This window comes from Polypterus senegalus, chromosome 4 (assembly GCF_016835505.1).
Source record: "Polypterus senegalus isolate Bchr_013 chromosome 4, ASM1683550v1, whole genome shotgun sequence".
In the NCBI taxonomy this organism is placed as follows: domain Eukaryota; kingdom Metazoa; phylum Chordata; class Cladistia; order Polypteriformes; family Polypteridae; genus Polypterus; species Polypterus senegalus.
The window spans coordinates 107,255,145-107,281,630 of NC_053157.1; the positions used below are offsets into that span (position 1 = coordinate 107,255,145).

The 26,486-nt window shown below is 36.9% G+C and overlaps 1 protein-coding gene across 1 annotated transcript in view; it reads right to left on the reverse strand.

Annotated features, from left to right (window-relative positions):
- LOC120527561 (multimerin-1-like) overlaps positions 1 to 26,486 on the reverse strand; it is an 83,473-nt gene that overhangs the window by 29,198 nt on the left and 27,789 nt on the right. Inside the window, exons 4-6 of the mRNA XM_039751127.1 lie at positions 14,885 to 14,971; positions 10,987 to 11,160; positions 5,346 to 7,322 (exon numbers count right to left, since the gene is read on the reverse strand). Coding sequence (XP_039607061.1) covers positions 5,346 to 7,322; positions 10,987 to 11,160; positions 14,885 to 14,971 — 2,238 coding nt within the window. The remainder of the gene's footprint in view (positions 1 to 5,345; positions 7,323 to 10,986; positions 11,161 to 14,884; positions 14,972 to 26,486) is intronic.

Sequence of the window (26,486 nt, forward strand, 5' to 3'; positions counted from 1 at the left end):
TCACGTGCTCAGGGTGAACCTGCTCTCATCTGTAAAAAGCACAGGCACCAGTGGTGCATCTGCCAATTCTGGTATTCTATGGCGAATGCCAATCGAGCTGCATGCTGCTGGGCAGTGAGCTCAGGGCCCATTATAGGACATGGGGCCCTTGGGTCACCCTCATGAAGTCTTTCTGTTGTTTGGTCAGAGACATTCACACCAGTGGCCTGCTGGAGGTCATTTTGTAGGGCTCTGGCAGTGCCCATCCTGTTCCTCCTTGCCCAAAGGAGCTGATACTGGTCCTGCTGATGGGTTATGGACCTTCTATGGCCCTCTCCAGCTCTCCTAGAGTAACTGCTTGTCTCCTAGAATCTCCTCCATGCCCTTGAGACTGTGCAGGGAGACACAGCAAACCTTCTGGCAATGACACGTATTGATGTGCCATCCTGGAGAAGTTGGACTACCTTGTAGCGGTCAGAAACCGCTAAGATTCACACCGTCGTGGAAGACGGTGATTTATTTATTTTATATGAGGATTACCAGGGACAACCCCAGCCTTAGCACGACACACACCCACACACTACAGAGACAAAGAAAACGCACTGGGAACTTAAACGAAAAAAAAGTATAATTAAATTAAAACTAAATGAAAACAATAATACCACCCTGATCCTTGCGATATTACAATTAACAGAAACACGACAAACGCAGTAAAGTCCATGTATGAAATGATCAGCGGTGAAGTTATTATGTCCAGTGATTTGTATGAAGCGCGGGAAATGGAAAAACACAGTCCTACCGGTAATTGCTGAAGTATGATGACCGATGAATGGTTCAGGTGCGCTCCTTCTTCCGTGAAAGCCAATGAATCCAGACAACGTCCTCAGTAACAGTAAATAGGTAGACAAATGATTCCAGACCCCAACAAACAACGCAATCCAGGACACGAAGATGTAAAGCAGGAAAACGACAGGCAGTTCCACAGATAAATACAAGCACCAAACAACCAAAACAAAACTTTTCTCCTCGTCGACCCCTGCCCTCCTTTTAAACCCCTCTGGCCACCTTTGACCCCAACAGCTCCTGCTAGGCCTGCTGGGAGATGCAGTTCTACTTAATGGTAGCACTGCTACAACCTGTGCAACTTCTGTAGGGTCCAGGTATCGCCTCATGCTACCAGTAGTGAAACTGACTGTAGCCAAATGCAAAACTAGTGAAGAAACATTCAGAAAAGATGAGGAGGGAAAAATGTCAGTGGCCTCCACCTGTTAAACCATTCCTGTTTTGTGGGTCATCTCATTGTTGCCCCTCTAGTGCATCTGTTGTTAATTTCATTAACACCACAGCAGCTGAAACTGATTAACAACCCCCTCTGCTACTTAACTGACCAGATTAATATCCCATAAGTTTCATTAACTTTATGCTATACTCTGATTAAAAAGTGTTCCTTTAATTCTTTTGAGCAGTATATATATATATATATATATATATACTTATATATATATATATATATATATATATATATATATATATATATATATATATATATATATATATATATATATATACTTATAGGGTGCCATGGAAATAATACAGAAAATGGCAATGTTATGAAAAAAAACTCAGACACAAAATGGTGCTGCAATGAAATCATCACAATAATGATAAAAAAATTTAAAGACAGTTTACATAGCTGGAAAGTGTGAATATAGCTTTGAAATCAACAGAATAAATGAATTGTAAAGAATCTAGGAGAGAATAAAGTGTTCAGGTTTCTTGCTGCATGGCAAAAAATTACCCACAGCAGGCAACAGACAGTGTGTGATTTATGTATGCAAGATATTCAGACATTATTATAAAGAAAGGAAACACTTTCATATGTTCAGTAATTCAGCACTGTAACTCAGAGCTCATAGTCGGGAATGATCACGCATGTTCAATCAAACACTCCACATGGTAAACAGTAGGATGATTGGTTTAAGACTATCTGAAGACACAAAGGTTAAGCTAACTTTTTTGGCAGGTGCTACTTTGCCTTAAGCAAGAAGAATGACAGCTGATCCTGATATACAAAGTGAATGGAAGAGCAGACGATCTGAAGGTATGTAACAAAGGAGAGAGCATGGAAGAGTGCCTTTATTTTATTTATTTATTTATTTATTTTTTTGCTGTTGTTATTATTGAGAATATGTGAAAAGTGAGCCCCTGTGGAGTTAATCTCATACACATCTGCCCTAGTTTACTGCTCAGTCTTCTCCTTCGTGTCTTGTGGCTAGAAGGGTTTTGACCTATACTGAGCCCCTTTCCTGTAATAATTCAGTAGACTGAATCCTTCAATTGTATAATCCCCTCTAGTCATCAATATACTAGGAATTGTTTTTCTCACTGGTGCCTGCAACATGTAAGAAAAGCAGCTATTATTTGCCTCTGGGAAGTTAATTGTTATCAAAAGCACCATAGCTTGCTAACAAAATCCCAAGTACTGAATTTTAGTTAAGTTGATGTGGATATAATAAGACTTTATAAGATAGATAGATACATAGAAATGTATTTGTCCCCAGGTGGAAATTTGGCTTTTAACAGAAGCTCTTCAAATAACTTTATAGATGGACAGATAGATATACACACGCACTATAGTTTGAACACACACTAAAATGACTGAAAAGGAAGAAAATTAAAAAAGAAAAACTTCTACCTTGGCAGTCACAGTGAGGCACTATAGAGGCATATTGGTGTTGGTATAAAGGAGTCTCAGCAGTGCTTCTTGACACGTTTGCTGAATAATCTGTATCCTAAAAGTACAGGGTTGAGGACACGTGTACAACCCATGCTTAAGAATGTACTACCTGAATTCCATAAATCATCTTATAATAAATTCTAACTTGACAAATAGTGATAAACCCTACCTTACAAACGAATACTCTCATTTTCCATGTGAGTAAAGCCACTTCTACTTTGAGAGTGCAGATTACGTGGTCTGATTGGTCAAGATAGCTGTCTTTTAAGTAAAGCTAATTAAAATTTGAGTTCATCTGATTCAGAGCAGTGGATAATTACAAGAGAACGTTCTATAAAACTTGTAAAATGTTAAGTTTATTTATTTTCAGCCTTTACTTCAGATTACAGGCATCACCGATGAATCATTTGTTATTCAAGCAGTTTAGAATGATCAATTTTGAATGCACCGATGACATTGCGACTCATTAAGTCTGATCACAGTCCCATTTTTGTATTACAGTACTCTTGAACAATGCTGCTAAAGCAAAAATCCGATACAAATGCTGGCAATACATCAAAGAAATGAAAATTAGTGTTAACCTTTAATCATTATCCCTTTTTTCTATCTAAACATCTTTAATGTTTTTGTACAGTACAGTACTGTACTGTATCAACACAGTTTCTTTTATTGTGTGACCCGACATTTGCGCGATAGACATATGCGCACCGACAAAATAGCGCCGATTAAAACGTGTCGTCAAAATCGCGCCGACAAAATCGTGAAAGTTTCATTAAATATGAATTACTAGTTTAAAGCATATATAATAATGTTTATTTTAGAAGTCAATATTATGAGACGCGACACGGCACGCAGATAGTCCTTAAGATCACGCCCTACATATGTAGGAAGAATTGCAGCAAGGGCGTCCCACTCTCTTGGCCATTCTCGCGATTTTGTTGGCGCGCATTTGTCGAAAACCAGTTAGCGGGTTTGTCGGCGCTCATTTGTCGGTTGCGCTTTTGTTGGTGAACCCTTTTATTGTTACTTATTTTTGTTATTATTACTACAGTGTTATGTACAGTTCTGTATGTTATGTTTTAAGTTTTTTTTATTTAGAAGTGTTTCTTAAGTGTTTTACATGCAAACTAAGGTAAGATAAGTACAAGACTGGGGCAAACATTTGACTAAGAGATATTTAATACTGTTAATACTGTATGTGTTCCAACTTGTATACAAATTCAAATTAAGGACAGACAAAAAAATTGATCTCGTTCTTAACCCAGGAACTGCCTGTACCAAGTGTTATTGTGTCATGGAGGGAATCTGCATGGTGTAAAGCGGCTGTGGGCCATCTGTTGGTGAAGAAAGATTCACGGATCTTGACTTTGCTAACGATGCTGTGATCTTCGAGGAGTCAATGGAGGCTCTGATCGGGGCGCTTGAGAGACTAAGCAAGGAGTCTGAGTGTCTGGGCTTGTGGGTGTCCTGGATAAAAACCAAGATCCAGGCCTTTAATGAACTCTTGGCACAGCCATCAGTAGTGTGTCTGTTTGCGAAGAGAGTGTTGACCTTGTCAAGAGGTTTACTTACCTTGGCAGTAACATTCATGTCTTTGGTGATTCTTCCTATGAAGTCAGTAGACAGATTGGGAGAGCATGGGGGGTCATGAGGTCGCTGGAAAGGGGTGTGTTTTGCTCCCGATATCTATGCAAAAGGATGAAGATCCAAGTCTTTAGAGTCCTGGTGCTTCCTGTCTTGCTAAATAGACATGGACGCTATCCAGTGACCTGAGACGAAGACTGGACTCCTTTGGTACTGTGTCTCTCCAGAAAATCCTTGGGTACCACTGGTTTGACTTTGTGTCGAATGAGCGGTTGCTCATGGAGTCCCAAATGAGGCACATTACCTGCATTGTGAGGGAGCGTCAGTTACAGCACTACGGCCATGTGGTGGGTTATCCAGCTCATAAGATGCTCATTGTCGGGGACCCATGTGGCTGGACCAGGCCAAGGGGTTGCCCACGTAACACCTGGCTGCGGCAGATAGAGGGTCATTTTCAGAGGGTGGGACTGGACCACGTGTCTGTCTGGGGGGGTTGCCAACCGGGATCCCAAGTTGTTTCGTCGTGTAGTGGGTGCAGAAACGCACTGTACCAGTGCATGCTCACTACCTTGACTGACTTTGACTTGTAAATATTCAATATAATATACAAAGTATAAATATATGTAGTGATTGTATATCTTATAGGAACAGTACATCATAAAGTGACTTATGTGTGAGGCGTGTATGTGTGCCCTTTGTTCATATGATATTTTATGAGTTTGGCCTACTGTCCACCAACATGTTGTAAATCATGGCAGTATGAATGATATTGGGTGTGACTGTGTCTTATAATGGTCTGGAATCCCGGTTAGGGCTAGAAACTCCCTGCTCACATTGTTGCAACCTGCCACAAGAGGAAAAGTAGATTTAAAAATGGATTAATGGATTTTACTCAAAAGATTATAAAAGTGACCTTTACTTTGGTTGGTGGACCTGTCTTTTGGAGAAGGCTGTAGCCTTGTTATTATTAAGGCAGACTTTGTTGGCTCACAGTCTTGAGTTATTAATACTAAATAGGAAATTAGAAAGATAAAACATACTTTACCTAAATCAACAGCACCTTCTATATTCCTCTGACTTCGACTGACCAGTGATGAGGTAATGTTCATATTGGTTTTTAATAATGCCTCTTGCTTCTTTGAGAGCAGTTTCACTTGCTTTTGCAGTTTTGTTATTTCTTGATATATCCTGGATATGGCTTCATCAACATAAAGTGAAATATTGGCTAAGAGAAATTTGCTAGTAGCCTTTTGGGTAGGTGGCAGAAGGTCCTTAAGCCCATTATATAATGCTGTTATATTTAATTGACCAGCATTGGCATTCGAGTCACACAACAAAGAGATATTTTGACTTTGGTTTAGAGCTTTTAAGGCAATCCCCTGAATCCACAAAATTTCATGTGTATTGTTGTGTAGTTTGCCTGAGAGTTCATTAATACTCTCATTTAGTTCTTGGTATTTTAGTAACATGTCTTTCAAATCAGTTGCTTTTATAAGCTTTTTGGATTTAGGAGAGGAACCTGCATTTTCAAGCATGGAATTTAACTTGTATTCAACACTTTGCAGACGCAACCTAAATCTTTTGAAATCTTGAGAATACTTTGTGGATGTTTCTTCTAGGCTACTGATTGCTTGTTGGTGATTTTCACTTCTAGATAATGAAGCACGTGTCAGCAAGGAAATTTCGGTGAGGTTTGGCAGTCTGTTATTTTCTGAATCTTGGAGCATTACATCTGCAAGTACCCCCATTGCCATTAGAATATTTTCTGTCATTTCTGCTTTGTCCTGTAATCTGTTCATGCGATTATATAGATCAGTAAACTGAAATGATAGGTTGACATTAAAGTTTTTGCTTTCATAGTGTGTTTTATTTATCTGTAGATTTAATGCCGCAACTTCAGTTTCAAGTGTATAATAGTTATCCTTGACTGAATCAATGGCATTGTTTAAAATGGTCATTGTACCGTTAATACCATCTTCAATTTCCACAACAGTTGTTTCAAAACGTTTAGCAAATTGCTCCTCCTTTTCTTTGCTTATATTTCTTAATTCATTCTGAATTTTCACAAAGTCCATAAAGTTAAAGCTAAGAACCTTTAGTTCAGATGAGACTCTATCAACTTCTTTTTTTAAGACAAACACTTCTGAGTTACATTTTCTATTGGCATCATCTTTTGAGGCTGACTTTTTTTCAATTATGGGCTTTAACTCCTCGAGATCGTAAGAGACATGACTAATTCTTTCCTCCATCACTGTGAACATTTTATCCATTGGCAGGATTGTGTCACAGAGAGTTTTATTCATAGCATTTACATGATCCTCCAGCTTGTCCATTTGATTTTCAAAGTTATTTTTACACTGAAAAAGCATTGTTTCACAAGTTGTGTAAATGAGATTTTTCTGTAAACTGGATGTCAAAGAAAGATTTCCAATCTTCATACTGTGTTCAGCTGTTTGACCCTGGAGTTGCAGAATTGCCAGTGCCTGCTTTCTGACAGTCTCACTCAGAACAGAAGAAGGCTCCCTAATACTCTCTTGCTGAAGGTTATTGTTTCTCTCAACAGCCCCAGTTTTATTAAAGTCTTCCCCAAGCATGAGCTGATCATGAATTTCCTTAATTTGAATAACTGTTGAATTGAAAATCTCAAAATAAAGACCATTTTTCTGTTTTTCAACTTCAAATTCCTCCTTTAGTCTTTTATTCTTGTCTAATGCATTTTTAGATACATTGTTAATTTTACTAAACAGATCATTCTTCATATTATGCATTCCATCTTTAACTTGCATTATATCTTTGCTTATATCATTGATTACTTCATCCACGTGTTGGCACTTTTTTTTAAAAAAAGTAACAGTTTGGTTTAATTTATTAATGGTTCCCTTGGAGTTCTGAAGCTCTTCACTTAAATTTGACACTGTGCGGAATAACTGGGCAGCCATCTCTTGTATATTGTCTTGAAGACCTTTAACCTGAGCCTGAAACATCTCTTTTACTAGTTGCTCAATATCAGTTAATGTAAATTCTGAAAAAAAATGACATATTCACATGTACTGTATATACAAGACTGGTGTTATACAAAGAAAAGCAATCTGAAAGTTTTTTTTCCCACAGTAAGTATACATAATTTATGCTCAAATAAATTAAAGGAACACTTTGAAAACACATCAGATCTCAATGAGAAAAAAAATCATGCCGGATATCTATACTGATATGGACTGGGAATGAAAGGTGTTAGGAATGAAAGGGTGCCACATCGTTTGATGGAAATGAGAATTATCAACCTACAGAAGACTGAATTCAAAGACACCTCAAAAATCAAAGTGAAAAAATGATGCAGCAGGCTAGTCCATTTTGCAAAAATTTTATTGCAGCAACTCAAAATCGTACTCAGTAGTTTGTATGGTGCCCACGTGACTGTAAGCATGCCTGACAACATCCTAATGAGACGACAGATGGTGTCCTGGAGGATCTCATCCCAGATCTGGACCAGGACATCACTGAGCTCATGGACAGTCTGACGTGCAACCTGGTGACGTCGGATGGACCGAAACATGATGTCCCAGAGGTGTTCTATTGGGTTTAGGTCATGCGAGTGCGGGGGCCAGTCAGTGGTATCAATTCCTTCATCCTCCAAGAACTGCCTGTATACTCTCACCACATGAGGCCCGGCATTGTTGTGTACCAGGAGTAACCCAGGACCCACTGCACCAGCATAGGGTCTGACAATGGGTCCAAGGATTTCATCCCGATACCTAATGCCATTGTCTAGCCTGTAGAGGTCTGTGCATCCCTCCATGGATATGCCCCCCCACACCATCACTGACCCACCACCAAACCGGTCATGCTGAATGACGTTACATGCAACATAACGTTCTTCACCACTTCTCCAGACACTTTCACGTCTGTACATGTGCTCAGGGTGAACCTGCTCTCATCTGTGAAAAGCACAGGGAGCCAGTGGTGAACCTGCCAATTCTGGTATTCTATGCAAATGCAAATTGAGCTCCATGGTGCCGGGCAGTGAGCACAGGGACCACTAGATGACGTCAGCCCCTCAGGCCTTCCTCATGAAATCTGTTTCTGATGGGTTAAAGACCTTCTACAGCCCTGTCCAGCTCTCCTAGAGTGACTGCCTGTCTACTGGAATCTCCTCCATGCCCTTGAGACTGTGATGGGAGACACAGCAATCCTTCTGGCAATGGCACGTATTGATGTCCCATCATGGAGACAGTTGGAGTACCTGTGCAACCTCTGTAGGGTCCAGGTAGTTACCTTATGCTACCAGTAGTGACACTGACTGTAGCCAAATGCAAAACTAGTGAAAAACAGTCAGAAAAGATGAGGAGAGAAAAATGTCAGAGACTTCCACCTGTTAAACCATTCCTGCTTTGGGATTCATTTCATTGTTGCCCCTCTAGTGCACCTGCTGTTAATTTCATCAACACCAAAGCAGCTGAAACTGATTAACAACCCCCTCTGCTATTTAACTGACCAAATCAATATCCCAGAAGTTTCATTGACTCGTTGCTATACTCTGTTTAGAAAGTGTTCCTTGAATTTTTTTGAGCAGTATATATATAGCCTATACTGTAGTTTATGGAGTTTACATTTACCAAAATTATCTTTGCAAAAAATGCATATTGTGTTCTAAACATCTGCTATGTTGGGAAATACTTCATTATTGGAACAGCATTATTAAGAGTTTTTCATTTGTTATTCAACACTTCAGCATTAAAATGTTAAAAGTTAATTAAAAGATGATAGGTCTGTATGTAACATGTTTAAGTAGGTCATATGGATGTACATTTTTTCAAGTAATGTATTTTAGATTTTGACAGCTAGGGATCTTCGTTGTGATTTTGTTAAAGTTAAGAACTGCATTTAGCTCACTGAAAGAGTAAAAACTGCTCATACTGCACAAACTGCTTGCATGATACCTAATTATGTCAATCCAAGTTGACATTTAAATGTCACATGTATTGCTTGGACAGCTAACAATAATAAATTTCTGGAGCTGAAACACTTTAGACCAGCTTTATTAAGGAGATATAATTGGTTGACAGTTCTAGTAGCAGCAACAGCAGCAGCCTGAAGAACACAATTACCAGATCTCCATGCCATATCTGAGGTACAACATGCTGATGACCATCAGAACACAACTTTATATCGATTGCTTCAATCAGAACCATCTATGACAGCTGCTATAAATCCAGGTTGTATGATGTGCTTGTCACACTCATTTGCTTGACATATACTTTGTGATTTTAAATAATTAACAATATTACAATGACTGCCCGAAATATCTAAACCTGCTCCCCTGCTTCCCTTTAAACTCTTTTCCATCTACATAACCTGGAAAATGAGTTTATTTCTCAGCTAGGTCAATCAGGGTGAGGGAAGGTATCTCCATTATGACTACAGAAACTGTTAATTCTGAGTGAAGTCTGAAGGAACTACTGATGTAGGGTAGTGGACCATAGTCTTGGATGCAAAAATGTTGTAGCTGTGCTCTATATCCCCAAGTTTGTTAAATATAAGAACAGGCAAAGGAAGATAACATACTGCATGTGTGGGTCTACATAAAAAAATTCTGCATATTGCAACAAAGCATTTATGTTTTTTAGGGTAAATTGCCCCAAAACCTGTTCACCTCAAAAAGGCTTAGTTGTAAGGGCTGCATCAGCTTATTCTTAATATAAATGGTTTAAGCCATTCCATATTAAACAGACTACTTGTATCTTCTCAAATTTTATGCCTTATGCTATAGATGAGCCTACTAAAAATGATACAATTAAGTAACAAAAAGAAATAACATATTTAGTATCAATAGGTGTGACATTCAACCTGCTGCACTTTCCAGAATTTACTTTCAAATGAAGCACAATATGATGTAAACATATTTTATGTTTTTTAAAGTATACTCTAGTACAAAAGCCTTTACCAGTAAGTACTTCCTTCTAGTGGTTCCTCTGTTTAATTAACTGCAACAGTGTACTGTATGAAGTGAATATTAGAGCAGCAGAATATATTTTCTTCTTTCAGCTGCTCCCATTTAGGTGTCGCTGCAGATCATCCATCTCCATCTATCCCTGTCTTTCACATTACTTTCTGCCACACCAACTGCCTTCATGTTCTCCCTCACCACTTCCATAAACCTACTCTTTGGTCTCCCTCTTTCCTCTTGCCTGGTGGTTCAATTCGCAACATTCTTTTCCCTTATCCCTACCGTGCATGTGCCCAAACCAGCTAAATCTAGCCTCTCTCACTTTGTCACCAAACTACCGTAACTATGTTGACCCTCTAATATGCCCATTCCTAATTGTCTTAACCTTCATTACTTCAAGTGAAAATTGTAGCATCTTCAGCTCTGCCACTTCCAACTTTACCTCCTGTCTTTTCGTCAGTGCCGTAGCCTCCAAACTATACAACATAGCTGGTCTCACTACCATTTTGTAGAACTTTTCTTTCACTCTTACAGGTACTCTTCTATCATAAATCACTCTTTCCATTCTCTGCCACACTCTCCATTGCTTTGGACTGTTGAGCCCAATTATTTAAATTTGTCTACCTTCACCATGTCTTCTCCTTGTAGTCGCACTCTTCCACCACCTACCCTCTCATTCACGTACACATACTCCATCTTACTCCTATATATATAGCTATATATCTTATAGATATATATTTACCAGGTGAGTCTTTCTGTATATCAGTAGTCTTATCTGCATTCAGTTTTTCCTCGAAAGAAAGAAGCTTTGATGTTACTTCATTCATATTACTGGAAATGTTGTCCATCTTCTTCTTCAAAAGAAGGAGCTCTATTTCTTGGTTATATAGCGTATCATTCTTGTTCTCTGTGAATTCTTCCCAAAGAGAGTAACACACAATTGTTAATTTCTTACATAAAAAGCAGAAGAATGCTACAAAGATAAATTAATTTACATATAATTGCATTTAATTAGATAACAAAAATATAACCCATTAACTTACTGTAGAATGTCCAGAAGGGGGTGGTTGGTCAGCATGCCTACTGACCACAGACCCTAAACAGGTTTACTTTGCTTTGTTTCATTGTGTGTGTAAACTATTCTGTATTTTTATGTGTGCACATTATGTAATTAGTGATGTGTAAAATTTGTATTTTACCTGTGAATTTGTTATATTACTCTGGGCCTCTGCACTCAGTAAACTGAAATAATCTGAATTGAATTGATTTTAATAAGCATATTCATTCCAATACAAGTTCTTAAGAAGCTGAGGATTGTTACAGAAATATTAAGTGCAAGGCAGAACACAACTCTGGGCAGGAAGCCACTCCATTGCAGGGTAGAATTCTACAGCCTCACACCACACACACATTATACAAAATATGATTGACTAAAATTCAGAGAAACAGGATATGACCATTAGAAATCCATAACAACCATTTTACAAAATGAGTGAAAAATGTATTAAAAAACATAATCACAACATTCACATGATGTGTAGTGTGTATTGGCCTTTGATAATCCTTGACTATTATTCTTCTGAAAAGCCCTAAAGAAAGATCTCAGTTGATCTTTGCCACTTGGTGTTAAAAATCAATCTGATTTGACATCTTGTTTATCCAGTATAAACATGACAGTGGAGTGGGCTGCAGCAATTTTTATATTTTTCAAAAATGCTATGAGTTGTCTTTTTTAAAATGCATGTGTGTTTTATAAATTAAATGGATTAATTCAAATGACATTAGAGGCAAAATCCTAAATACAGGTAATATATTCTACAGCAGAGTGCTAATATTAAATCCAGTTAACCCATCCATCCATTATCCATTATCCAACCCGCTATATCCTAACTACAGGGTCACGGGGGTCTGCTGGAGCCAATCCCAGCCAACACAGGGCGCAAGGCAGGAAACAATCCCCGGACAGGGCGCCAGCCCACCACAGGGCACACACACACACACACACACACCCACACACCAGGGACAATTAGATTCGTCAATGCACCTAACCTGAATGATTTTGGACTGTGGGAGGAAACTGGAGTACCCAGAGGAAACCCCTGCAGACACGGGGAGAACATGCAAACTAAATGCCAGGAGGACCCGGGAAGCAGACCCTGGTCTCCTAACTGCGAGGCAGCAGTGCAACCATTGCACCACCGTGCCACCCTCCAGTAAGCCCACTTAGATTATTTTCTGGTTTATCATACTGCGAGATTTTCCACAATGTAACAAGAAGTACATTGATCTTACAGACAAATAAAGGAAAACATAAATTACATTATATCCAGTACTACTGTAATTGTGTAATTCAGCCATAAATCCCCATTTGAGAGTCAATTTTAGCATCAGCTGTATCCTCTGTCTCTCTTGAATGAACAAGGTTATTACTTATCAGATACTATGAAAACTAATTTTCTTTAGTATGAGTTAGTTGTAATATTTCCAAATGCATCAAACTGTTTCTATCAAGGGCATTAAGGACATGTTTGTTAAAAAAAAGAAAAGAAATAAATGTCTTTGAGATGATTAATTTTTATAGACGTTTTATGATGCAAACATTAAGTTATTTTAGTCTAAATTAAAATTAGAGGGAGTAAACTTCATCAGATTCCCATGTCACAAATCCTTTCATCTGGTGAATTGTTTTTTCATTTGTAATATGGATGTTTTATACTGATGCTGCATTTTTTTAAATAACAAATTAGGATTTTTATTTCAGAAAGAGTCTATCCCAAGTGTAAGTTTCTCAAATGAATTGGGTATGGAATTATCCATAATAGGTACAAATATTTCAAACTGGGTCATTAGCAGACACTTATAGTGGCAAACTGAGGAAGCAAACAGGATTTGGTGTTACCTGTACAGATGCATCTCAAATTGCAGAGCTATCCTACTACTTTTGTACAGCAAACATAAAACATCTCTTGGATTGCTGATCTGTTAAAACAGTGTAGATGAATGTAATATTGAGAGATGTATTTTGTGATCTACGCAAAGGCACTAGGGTTAACTATGCATTTCTTTTATGCAAACACCGTCCATTTGTTGGATTGCCCATCTCCACATTTGGTAGATGACCAATCATATCACAGAAAAATAAAATTTTCATAACAAACACATTGAACACATAACTAGAACAGAAACTTTTTTTCATGTTCTACTAATAATTGGCAAAATGCTGACATGTATAATGTTTGAAGACTCAAGTGCAAATATCAAATAAACACTTTCACAAAAGACTCAGATATAACAAAACAAGTGCGCTTTTTTTAAAGAATTTAACCAAAGTAGAAGAAACTGGGAAAGGATATGACACCCCCACGCCCACATATATGTCTGTGTGGCTGGTGTAGAGGTAAGGACTGCTGTCTCCAAGTCAAGAGGTGGCAGGTTCAATTCAAGGTCTTTCATGCATTGAACTGTTTTGAGTAGTTAGTGGCTATTATTATTACTATTATAAAATGAAAACATAAATTTGAGTTATCTGAGTCTCTAATAGCCAGTGTAAATTTATTTTACTTGTAAAAGTTAGCATTTTGTTTCATTATTCACTTTTATTCTCTCGGTCACGTTTGCACTCCCCCCAATCTGACACTGTTAGTTTTCAAATAAAGGTGTGCTATAACAGAAGTGAACTCAGATGACGATGAGGGTTCTACATTAGAGAAAGAGAACAGAAGCCCTCCCTGCAATAAACGTCCACTCAAACATAACAACAACGCAGCTGCACCACTACTGTATATGTTAATGTTAACACGAACTGTTCTCTTAAGACTAGCAAGACTTCCTATGGGGAGCCTTGCTGCTCAAATTGTGCTCCTCCACCAGAAGGTGGTATAAATAAAGAACATCCTTGGATTTCACACTGACAAATTTTTATTTTCTGTTTATGTGCTTTTTATTTTTAAAATGTTAGTTTTCAAGGTAAAGTTATTTTCATGATAAGAGTTAAGCCCTATAAGGGCTGTGTTTGAACAACCTTTTTATTAAACCTTTTAAATGATACTTCTACAATACTGCTTTTAACATTGACGTCTGCATTGAAGGCATGATTTATTTCTAGCATGAGTAAAGCAATTACACAAAATAAAAAATAAAGCTCCTGGTCTGTAACCTAGCCTACGACAGTCTATGAGAATTGCAAGTTACGCTAATTGGTAACCCTAAACTTGCCCAATTTGTGAGACTGTGTGTGTGTGTAAGTGTGCCCTGTAATTTCTATTCCAGCGTTGGTTCCTGCCTTGCATCCAATCCTGCTAGGCCAGATTTCACCCCTGGGAACCTAAAATCGGACAAAGTGGGCCCAAGAAATGGATGGATAAAACAATATATTTAAACATCTCTGGATAATTAATTAACAAACTAAAGAAAAACATTTCAATTTGAGCAAATCATTCAATGTAAAGACAGAAGTTTGTCTTGTTTTGATTTCATTTGCATTATTATAAACTATTTGATATTAAAACATTTCCAATAAAAATGATTAAATATTTCTTTTGAAAATTTCTGTTTAATTAAAAATTGTTAGTATAAATATTAAAAATCAAACATGATCTGTTTAAATATATTGATATATGACACATAATAGTCCAACTAACCTGGATTTATGCTCTTTGAGAGTTGTGTCTTCTGTGCACTACCAGTCTCATTTGGAGTTTCTACCACTTGTCTCTGTTCTTCCTCATCTAGAAAAACAGTTTAAAGTATAACAGATTATTTTCCAAGTTCACAAAGACTCAGAATAGTTGTTCTTTTTTTTTTTAACTCAAATAAAGGCTTCCATGTTTTACAACATTTGATTAGTGCCTGTTTTTGAAATTTTGGAAAAATGTGTGGGTGTTTTACTTGCATAAACCAATTTATTCTTCAGAATTTAATCTACATTGCGTTACTGTCTTATTCTTTTAAAGTATTCATAATTCTGAATTGGATCAAGAAGGTTTAGAAAAGGGAAACAGACAGTTTATTACAATCCATACAACTGTACAATATTTGGAAAAACCAGAGCACATGAAAGGAAACCGATCAATGTCAGCAGCTTCAAAAAAGTTAATTTTTTAAAATGACATTAAGTGAATAAAAAGCATAAACTTTGTGTTTCATGGTAGTGCTTGGCTCAGGATCATAAAGCATTGCAGCGTGTGGTAAAATGACATAAAATATTCCCTGCACCCAGCTGCCTTCTGTTCAGGACATACTGTATATAATGCTCGCTGTCTTAGAAAGGCAAACAGTAAATCAGTTAAAGTCCTCAGCTGGTCTGCACAGTCACGTTTCTCATTCATCAGTTCTAGCACTCACACCAGAAGTTTTAGTTTTGTTAGGATAATTTTTACCCACAAGTTATAAGGATGCTGGACAGTCAATTATAAGAATTTTTAAAATTCCTACATAACAGACTGTGTATAAATATTAAATACTTGCAAATACTTATTGTATATATTGTATTGATTGTATATGTATATAGTGTGTGTAGGTTAGTTTTTATTTAATTATTTAGTCAATTGACTTGACTTAAATGTTATCACAAGAATCAGCTTTTAATGAATTGTTCAACTTTATTTTTATAATTTCTTTACCTGCTTATCCTAGATATAACATTAGAAAAACAGCATTTATATACTGATGTTAGGTAAACAGGATGCAGGTAATTTAATTCCCGTTAATGGGAATAGTTAACACATTGTCTTCGGTTTAAGTTGAATGCTTATTTCTTACAAACTTGACTGTCTTCCACATAAACTTTTCATTCAGTTGCCACTGATTCAGTTTTGACTCCTATTGCAAAGTTCAGTTCTTGTCATATTGTTTTAGTTTCTATATTATATGAAGCCTGTCTTGATGCAAAAAGAAGCAGCAATAGAAATACAACTTAGGTTGTAAGATGGTTACTTACTTATTTTTACTTCTCATGTAATTACACCATCTATATTACATTAACACTTGTATTAATGTCTTTCTCATTTTCACATTTCCACAACAGCATATTTTTATGATACTCAGTAGTCAGATTATTACTTTATTTTATGAGTGGTGATAATGGGGTAATTAAACCAAACAAGATTGCATTGAGTATAGCAACTCAAAAGGAAAACAGCTGATTTACAGGTCATTTATTCTATTAGATGTTCATTTGACAAATGTATATTTTTAGAGGACATTAAATAGTTTATGGCATAACATTCATACTTTACACATTGAATATGTAGAACATACATATAGAAAAAAAGAATTTGACTATATACAGTATTGCCTATATATCTTCAGTAGTACAAATTAAAAAAATGTCTTCAATAAAGACAAGATAGAAAACAATGATCTGTTGCACAACACAAGTCTATTATGCTATACACTCTCTAATGGAATAAAGCTGTTGCTCCCACAGTTTGTTTTACAATTTGCATGCAAACCAGTGAGATAATCAGCTAGACCATGTAGGAGAAATAATAGTACAGTCCAATTCTTACTGCAATGGCCTTCATATTAGTTTGACATGCATCTCCACATATAAGTAATATATGGGGTGGTCCAGATCTAATTATGCAGATCCACATCGTCTGGATGACTTTGATTTATGTGTACAGTTCGGCGTGAAGATGATTCTTCACGTCGTCAGTTCACACACTTCTCGATGGTCCAGGATTTTTTCGGGTGATTTTCTATGTAATAAACTTAATAAGTTATAGCCTAGTAAAAATTGCATAACTACATCTGGACCACCCTATACAGTACAGTAGATTGACAAGTCTGTCATTCTTATGTTTACTAATCAAGACTAACATATCAGGTTGAATGTAAAACACAGATAGCTGGCTCTTAGTGACCTTGGGGCACTTGTACTATTACAGCAACACATCAAGATTGCCTTGACAAATTGTTTATTATTAAAACCAATGACTGTGTTTTATATTACATTAGCTGTAATGATTTTACAGTTAGAAGAGTCTGGAAGACCAAGAGAAACAATACAGTTAGGCAATAGGTATGTCATATGACAGGCCTTTACAGCATCATCTTCAGCTCCTTCCTTCATCTACAGTATACATTATGGATCATCATATACTGTAATTTCTGAGAGAATGTGCCACTGTTATACAATGGTGAGACTCTGTTCATGGCACACAGTTCAATGCCAGTCTTTAATAACTTACTAGTTGCCAGGTATACCTCAGGTGGTGTTTAACTTAAGCAGCCTGGATTGTCATCAACTAGCATCAGCTCATCTTCGTCACTAAATTCCACTTCTCCCTTGGGCTTGATGTAATCAGATTAGTATACTGATACAAAGAAACAATATTAAATTAAATAGTAATAAAAATGAAAAAAAAAGAAAAAAGAAAAAAAATAAAAATAAAATTAATGTTAGCATTTACTCCTCCGGGTGGAATTGAAGAGTCGCATAGTGTGGGGGAGGAACGATCTCCTCAGTCTGTCAGTGGAGCAAGACAGTGACAAAAGTCTGTCACTGAAGCTACTCCTCTGTCTGGAGATGACACTGTTCCGTATTCAGTATTCCCAGATAAATATAATTAAAATTTAAGAGGTTTAATTACAAAAAGATAAATGCAAACAAATGATGATGTTTCGGGCACCATTAACCTGTCTCGGGTGGGGATTGGGCTTTTATAATTTTTTGAGGATTACTTCCACAGAACCTCTGTAATGACTTTCAGTGTTTGTAATGCTCAGTATATCACTGAGGCCATAACACAACAGTGTCACTAGTCCCACAGCATCACCAGGCCCTGTTTTCGTTCTATTAATCATCAGATACCTACATCTGTTCTGGCCAGCCTTCTCTGTAAATAAAATGGGGCCCCTGTAATTCTTACCTGGGTAGCCCTACTGCTTACTGCCAGACATACAGAAGCCACAAATATGCTCAGCCATGTCAGCCATAATCCATTGTTCCCTATCCTTTTGTGTAGGGATAATGACTTTAAATTATTACTGAAACTATCACTTCCTAGGTAGTCCATTTCTCTTAAGATTTTTGGGCCCTTTCTCTGTCCACTTCTGTACTGTTGCAGAAGTTTCTGCCTTTAACACCCTGTTGGGAGCTAGGGCAAGTTGCCAGGAGGCACTTGTTTGTCTGAGGTATGCCAAAAGACAGGAGTTCAAAAAGGAAGGAGAATTTTAAAGATATCACTTTGGTTTACAAGAAAAAAGAAGCTGTTAAAATTGACAGATGACAGGGTTTCACCTGTGCCTCACTAATCCTTCCATTCTTTTTTCCTTTATTTTTTCTCCTGTTCTTCATTGCTGTTAATGTTTTTATTTTTTTCAGTTTAATTAGGAGATTAAAGGGTCATGGCTTAATTTTGAAATGTAGCCCTTAGTTGCTGCACCTATTTTGTTCTGCAGGTACTGGGGTGAAATACTGGACCCTGCATCACTACAGTCTTTTGCTATAGCATTAGTGTGCCTCTTGCCCCTCCACTTGCAAAGTAGGTCCAGTCACAAAAATATTTGTTGGTTTAGCTTTTTGTTACCCTCAACCATTGCTCGTGTTATTGTTAATATCATAATAATTTAGATGTGTGCTTTGTTTTAGGTGCATTTACAGTATCTCTGTATTTACATTATGCAGCTCAGTCTTTCTTTCTTTGCTTCTTCTTTCAATTGGTAAGTTGTTGAAATTTTTAACCCAGACCTTCACTTGCATGAATAGTATATAGGAATTACAAAAGCCTACTAATAAAATGAGGCCTTCTGCCAAATCTTCTTCTATAGTGACTTCTAGTGAATGACTAAACATTTGTGGTGCACAGTTAGAGATGATTGTTTATTGCTTTAATATATGGCAATGGATTTGTATAAGTAAAGATTTTGGAAGCAGGATAAAGATGTAGTCAAAAATAAACAGTGCTAAAATGCATACTTATAGGGAAGAGGACTAATAATTATGGAATTACAGAAATTATTTTGTATCTTATTCTTATTAATTTGAAAATATCTGTGCAACTTTACTTAGGCATCGTACTGAAGAATGGCAAATGACTTTTATACATTAAGATTATATGCCATAACACAAACTATAAAAAAAAAGTCTGAAAGGTTAAATACTTTTAAAGAGTTGCCATAGATTTTTTACTTGTTTTTCAAAATCATTTTTCTTTGCATCCTTGGGAACACTAAGGTACTTCTGCAGTGTTTTAAGATTCTGAGATCAAAAATGTGGGTTCTTAAAAATTAAAATATATCAAAAATTATATTTGATAAAGAACAGAATAAGCACAATTTTCCAAAACACCTCAGCCTGTCTGATATTGACTTTAATTGCAATGTATTTGCCTTCAGCAGTGTATGCCCCTGTGTCATTCTGCTTATTTTTTTTACCATTCCTACAGATGCATAAATAAATAAATAATGCTTGCCCCAAGCTCATTCTCACTGCCTGCTGTTCTAATGGACCCTTGAACTTTTGCAGCTGATGCACATTTTGAGTCTATTTTATAACTGTGATATAGAAACATTAACTAATTCCTTCCACTTACTGTGTCCTGGGTGTATCAGCACAGATTCACTACTAAAGAGACACCATGTGTCATCACACAACAAAGCATAAATCCACATTTTTCTTTTTTCAGCTATTGTGAGATGCCAAGTCAGGTGCTCTGGTCAGCTATACTGTGTCTAATAGGCTAGTTTTTACTGTGTAAGGACAGCGCATTAAATCAGAGTGTCCATGTTCCTACATATTGATTGTACCATATTTATGTACAAAAGTACATTATTTACCTCACACAGTAATTGGCATTTATCAGACTAACTGGAACTTTCTTTACTCTTTCACTAATATTATACTTACAAACAGTGTGGCGTATGATCTATTTGTGTGTGCTCTTTTCATTAATCATACAGCGAAAATTTACTGCAGTTCTGCGTACATGTTTTAGTTAGGTAAACCAATTAGTCAGTGCCAACATTAACATATGTTACACTTAAGTTTCACTCATTGTGGTAGTTTTAGTTTTAAAGCACTGAAAGTCAGAATATTTTTATATTAATGTTAGAAAAATAATTTATGAGAAAAATCAAAACTGCCTTTCAAGACCTGACTCTTTAAGGACTATTGAAGGAAGAAGTGCAGAGACACACCAGGACTTCTGTAGAAATCTGTAGCCTAAACTGAAGCCAGTAATGTGCTCAGAAGTGAGTGAATCCAGCAGAGAGAACAAACCATTTCAGATCAGAGCTATGATGTGTCTGGAGTGTGAAGGAGCACAGGAGGACAAAGCAACACAAGCAGCAAGAAGGAACTGGCATTATGTAAGGTGCGGAGAGATGGGATGAGGTCTGTAATATTATAAGGAGTTCAGAGACTTTCAAACATTAGTTTTAAAAAGCAATGCACTGTATTTCTGCCTGTCATTACATAAAACAATTTTACCCTTCAGAAGATATAAATATTTAGATCACAGAGAAATACTCAGTAAATACTTAAATGTCACAGTTACGCCAGAGAAATGTCAAGATTGTACAACAAAACTTTTGTACAAGGAAAACAGTTTTTGCTTTAATTTTTAAAATATTTTACCATTTTCTTAGTGACATCATGATTGTGGTATAAGCATTGAATTGAGTACAATGACATTTTTGCATGCATGTCTAATCAATATGCAACATACTTCCACACTCAAGCACCATGATAAACAAGAGCGTATAAATGTTATCATCTCCAGACTTGTCTGGATTTCTGTGTATACTCTAGTTATTTTAACAGCTAATGTTTTTAATCCTGGATTCTTACTAACTTCAGAAGTTATATGGCCGTGTTATAATAAAGTGCGGCATGGCTTTTAATTGTGTCCAAACATTGCTATATAATAAAGAAAAGACCTCACAAAAGATAACACTATTCTCATTAAAATATAATTACAAGTCTAGTTTGGTTAATGACTTTAAGTTTGATAATCCCTGTAAAACATTGATGAATGTATTGTATTGAATTTGGCAGCAACTGACTTCCATGTTTCAGAATCCCTAAAAACCTTTTCCCCTTAATTAATTATTTTGGCAGGTCAGAACATTTTTGGAAAGCTCCTAATGATCATGATAGAGGCAATTACAAGAAAGAAAGAAAGCAATCAATTAATTAATCCAGCTGTCTATTGATGCATCATCATAAGGCTTTTTATGAGGAAAATAAAATGATAGTACAGATTATATCCATCTCTAAATTTTTAACCCTATTGAATTTAACCACAAGTGTGTGGAGAAGCAGAGTTTATCACATTGACATCAGGTTCAAGGTACTTACCAACTTGGGACAGAGTATGTATTTGAATGGCTTCTTCAGATTTCTGATATGGATCCTATTAAGAACTGTCCCATTTACTTTATATCCGTATGAAAAACTACTATAATATTTTACCCTAATTTGCTAATTTAACTACATTGCTCATCAAAACAATAGAATCCCAGGTCTTATTCAATGTAGGGAGTCTTTTGTGCATAGGTTTCATGTTCTTGTAGAGTGAATTTTTATCACAGTAAAGAGATTCTGTTGTCTATTAAGGAAAATTATTCTAATATTATTCACTACAAGATATGACATAATTGACATGCTTATTAGACTTAAGTTCTAATTTTGTTACTACTGATAATATCATTCTATTACTCAAGCTTGAAAATTTAGTTGCCACATAAGGCTGTGTTTATAGTTGGATTTTTTCATACATCGTTTTCAGCATGTGCAAAAATCTGTAGCAAGTGCTCTCTCACTCTTGTCTGCAGCTGGACATGGAGTCAATCAGGGTTCAATACTGGGAACAATTCTCTGTTCCCTGTGTATTTTGCCATTTAGAACATTCAATATTAACTTCCATTCATATGCTCTGGACACACTGCTGTACTTATCATTTAAACCCAAATATATATTTTCAATTATTTTCAATCCACTTACACCTTAACACCAGCAAGACCAAGGAGCTGGTGGTGGATTTTAGGAGGCCTAGGCCCCTCATGGACCCTGTGATCATCAGAGGTGACTGTGTGCAAAGGGTGCAGACCTTTAAATATCTGGGAGTGCAGCTGGATGACAAATTGGACTGGACTGCCAATACTGATGCTCTATGTAAGAAAGGTCAGAGCAGACTATACTTTCTGAGAAGGTTGGCATCCTTCAACATCTGCGGTAAAATGCTGCAGATGTTCTACGAGACGGTTGTGGCGAGTGCCCTCTTCTACGCGGTGGTGTGCCGGGGTGGCAGCATAAAGATGAAAGATGCCTCACACCTGGACAGACTTGTTAAGAAGGCAGGCTCTATTGTAGGATTAAAGTTGGACAGTTTAACATCTGTGGCAGAGCGATGGGCACTAAGCAAACTCCTGCCAATCATGAATAATCCACTGCATCCACTTAACAGTGTCATCTCCAGGCAGAGGAGTAGCTTCAGTGAAGGACTTTTGTCACGGTCTTGCTCCACTGACAGACTGAGGAGATCGTTCCTCCCCCACACTATGCGACTCTTCAATTCCACCCGGGGGAGTAAATGCTAACATTAATTTTATTTAAATTTTTTTCATTTTTTTCATTTTTATTACTATTTAATTTAATATTGTTTATTTGTATCAGTATACCGCTGCTGGATTATGTGAATTTCCCCTTGGGATTAATAAAGTATCTATCTATCCATCTATTAAATTGTTAATTAAATTAATAGTTAATATGACATGCTGGTAAAGTGTGAAGTAATTTTGTTTTGTTCTTTTTTCTAATTCCATTTTCCAAGAAATAAAGGATGCATGATAGGTTTCAGCCATGTTTAGAAAAAATGATTAAGATTATGTTTGCTTTATTTCTGTAGCATCTAAATTTCCAATTCAATGAAAGTTTTTCTTATTGAAAAATTTTGATTTTTAGTTTATCTGAATCTATCCAAAAATTTGCCATTATACCTCTGATAAGAATTTGCTGTTCAGGCATCACATTTATGCTCTTTATAAAGCCTTTCTCTACCATAAAATGTTGCAAAAGTGTGATCCTAAGCTTGAGGGTCTCTGAAATGTTAGTTCATTCATTGATTTCCAGCAGAATTCAGTATTGTTGTGCTTTATGGTAAAGTTGTTTAAATGGTTAATTTACAACTTTACATTAAGTTCAAAATGTAGCAGCAAGGATCATTTGACAATAAATAACAAATATAAAATGAACTAAATTAAATTGAACTTGATACTGTATATGATCATATTGATCGATGTTCTTTGAGTTATGTTTGGGTGTTGTAGTGTACCTTGCAATTGATTTCTGTCTCTTTCATGGCAGTCTTTCATGTTGTGCAAAGTGCTGTCACATTCATTTCTAGCTTTCCTTAACCAAGGCTATTTTTCAAATTGGATATGCTGATTAAGTGGAAGCATGGTTGTTTGATTGGATACTCACTGAATATTAATGCATTTTTTAATATTGTGTGTTAAACTAGTGTTTTGATATATCATTTATTGATAAAACTAAATGTAAAGTAAATTATAACTGACAGAGTGACTGAAGATACCTTATAAATTGAATATTTGGCTATTTTGCTTAAAGTGAAGAAGCACTAGGCACCAGAATACTCAATTTTTACAAACCTGGACGTATGTGTTATACCTATATATACCTAGGCATATTTTTCCAGCATAGCTGGATCAAGAAATCTATGTCCATGGAGATATTTCAGGCACCAAGTCTAAGTTATACTATTCTTTTCTCTTCATATTTTTTTTTGTTTTACCTCCATTTAAGGCCAGTCATTAAAGCCTGTAATATATCACTTTTATGACCACTCCCCTTACACCCCATTGTTAATATTTACAACCCAGTGTCCTTACATCCAAGACCAGTAGCAGCTCACTATGCCAGACTGAGTAAAGCCTCTCATTCTAAGCTGCCCATTCAGTCTGTCCAGTAACCCCAATCTTCAAAATAACCTAATCAAATAAGTACAGGCTATACATGTCCCCTAAAAGATGAATTGCTATGGGGCTGACCTCAAATACTTTTTGCTTTCTGTGTCAAACTGTGGCTCTGGGAACCTCACTCCTTAGGTTTTGGGAATGCCTTATTTGGTCTGTTGTTGCTACCTTTATGTATTCTGTCTTTTCCATGGATATACTTCTATTGCCTTAAATATTTTTGATACTATAACTTAACCCCCTGTCCCCATATTATAGGCAACAAAAGCTATTTTCCCTGGAAATCACCACACTTTCAATTTTCTCAAGGCTTGAAGGCATTTTTTCTTAGTTTGATGTAATCAGAGCTCTGTGCTGCCTGGACTAATTAGACATCTGGGATCAGTGGTTCCAAATGATATAATTTTGACAGTATGTCCACAAGGGTGTGCCAATGAACCCCAAACCCAAGACACAACATGTTTTTAGAATAAAATAAAACACATGCAGATAAAATTTCATTACAGCGAACTCCCAGGAACCAAAAAAATATTTTGTTTTAACGAAAATTTCATTGTAATGAGATTCTGTATTTGTTACTATAGTGCTTCCTTTAACTTGCGTCCAGGCGTTTGCAGTCATTTCAATAGCTTCTTTCGCGTTAATTTTAATCTCCTCCTGCTTACAAGTTATGCTGATGAGAATTTTTCTCAGCATTACCTTGCCATAATACACTTTCAGGGTGTGAATGGTGCCCAAATCCAATGGCTGAAGCACTGCTGTGCAATTGGGTGGGAGGAATTCAACGTGAACATTATCTAAATGTGGAAGCATGTTGTGTACAGCACAGTTATCAATCAGAAGCCGAATCATCATTTTCTTCTTCTTCATATTGTGAGGTTTCTGGACACTTTTGGGATCCCCCCACTTCCCACCCAATGGAACAACATGTTGAAGTGCATCCCGAAGCGCAATTGCAACGTCTGTGGAAGATTGTTTGTCTGTTGCTGGGGCAGGGCAACAGCAGGCTCACAGCGCTGCAATGAAGCGCCACAGAAGCAAGTCATACAAGATCGGAATCACGCTATAAGTCCCTGTCTTGCATCCTAAAACATGAGGCTTAGTCTCAGTACTTTAGCAAAACCAGCTTTATTCAGCTTGAAACAGGAACGGCACAGTTATTTATTGTAGCGTGATCTGCCACTCTGCTATATACAGACACAGCAGTCAGGCAGGGTCGTGGCCAGGTCAGTCACCAAGTAATCCTGTTATCTGCATTTACAATGTACCTTGCATCACCCATTGAGATCTTTTCTGTTTGCTTTGCTGGAAACATGCAGCATAGCTGTGAGTCTGCTGTTGCCCCGGCAACTGATAAACTGTCTTCCACAGACGCAGAGATCACACTTCGGGATGCTTGCTGTCTAGTTGAAGGAGGTCCCAAGAGAGTTTTAAAACATCACATTTTCTTGAATGAGCGCCACATTAATAGGAATGTTTCTTGAAGGAGCATCACTGCAGAATTTTACCTGTATATTCTTCCAAAGCACCTTCCAATGATCACCTTTCCAACAAACAGCCACACTTGCTATTTAAATTAAATTCTTTCCTCCCTTCATCCTCCATTGAGTGTTGCCTTCCGACTCTGACTCATTGATGTAAGGCAGTGGGCTCCTTTTTAAAGTGGACCTGGGAATGCTTCCAGTGCTTTACTGTGTCTCCCTGGAAGCACTTCTATCAACACTTGGGAAACCCCGATAGGGCTGTACTTCCGGACTTCAACTCCCAAGCACCCCAGGGGGATTACTGCCACCTGCCGTTTGGGGGATGGAACTGCTCCCAAATACTGAATTTTGCTAGTCCATCCATTATTTTATACAGGCTGTGCACAAAGTTATCTTTTTGTCCAGTCAGCCAATCCACTTGTCATTCCTCTCTGACCTCCCAGCTAATCCATTCGTCATTCCTCCCATCCAGGTAATAAATCTTCTTCTCGGCTGGGATGCCCATTCTCCTCTTACAGCAAATATAGTACAAAACCAACTATTTGATCACAACATTGATAAATTAACCTGTGTCCCATGGGATGTAGGGTTTCTTAGGCTGGTGTCACCTCTTCTCTTCTCCTCAGTCAGATCAGGCAGATCCATCCTCATACAATAATGCCTTGATATGAAAGGGGGGTTCAGGGCAATAGAGTTTTTTATTTTTATATAATCTTGTAAATATTGTTTTATTAGAATATTGTTATTATGTAGCTGTATTTGATTTGTTCTCAATAAACACTTGATCACAAAAAAGAGAGATTCAAGAGAAGGTTAG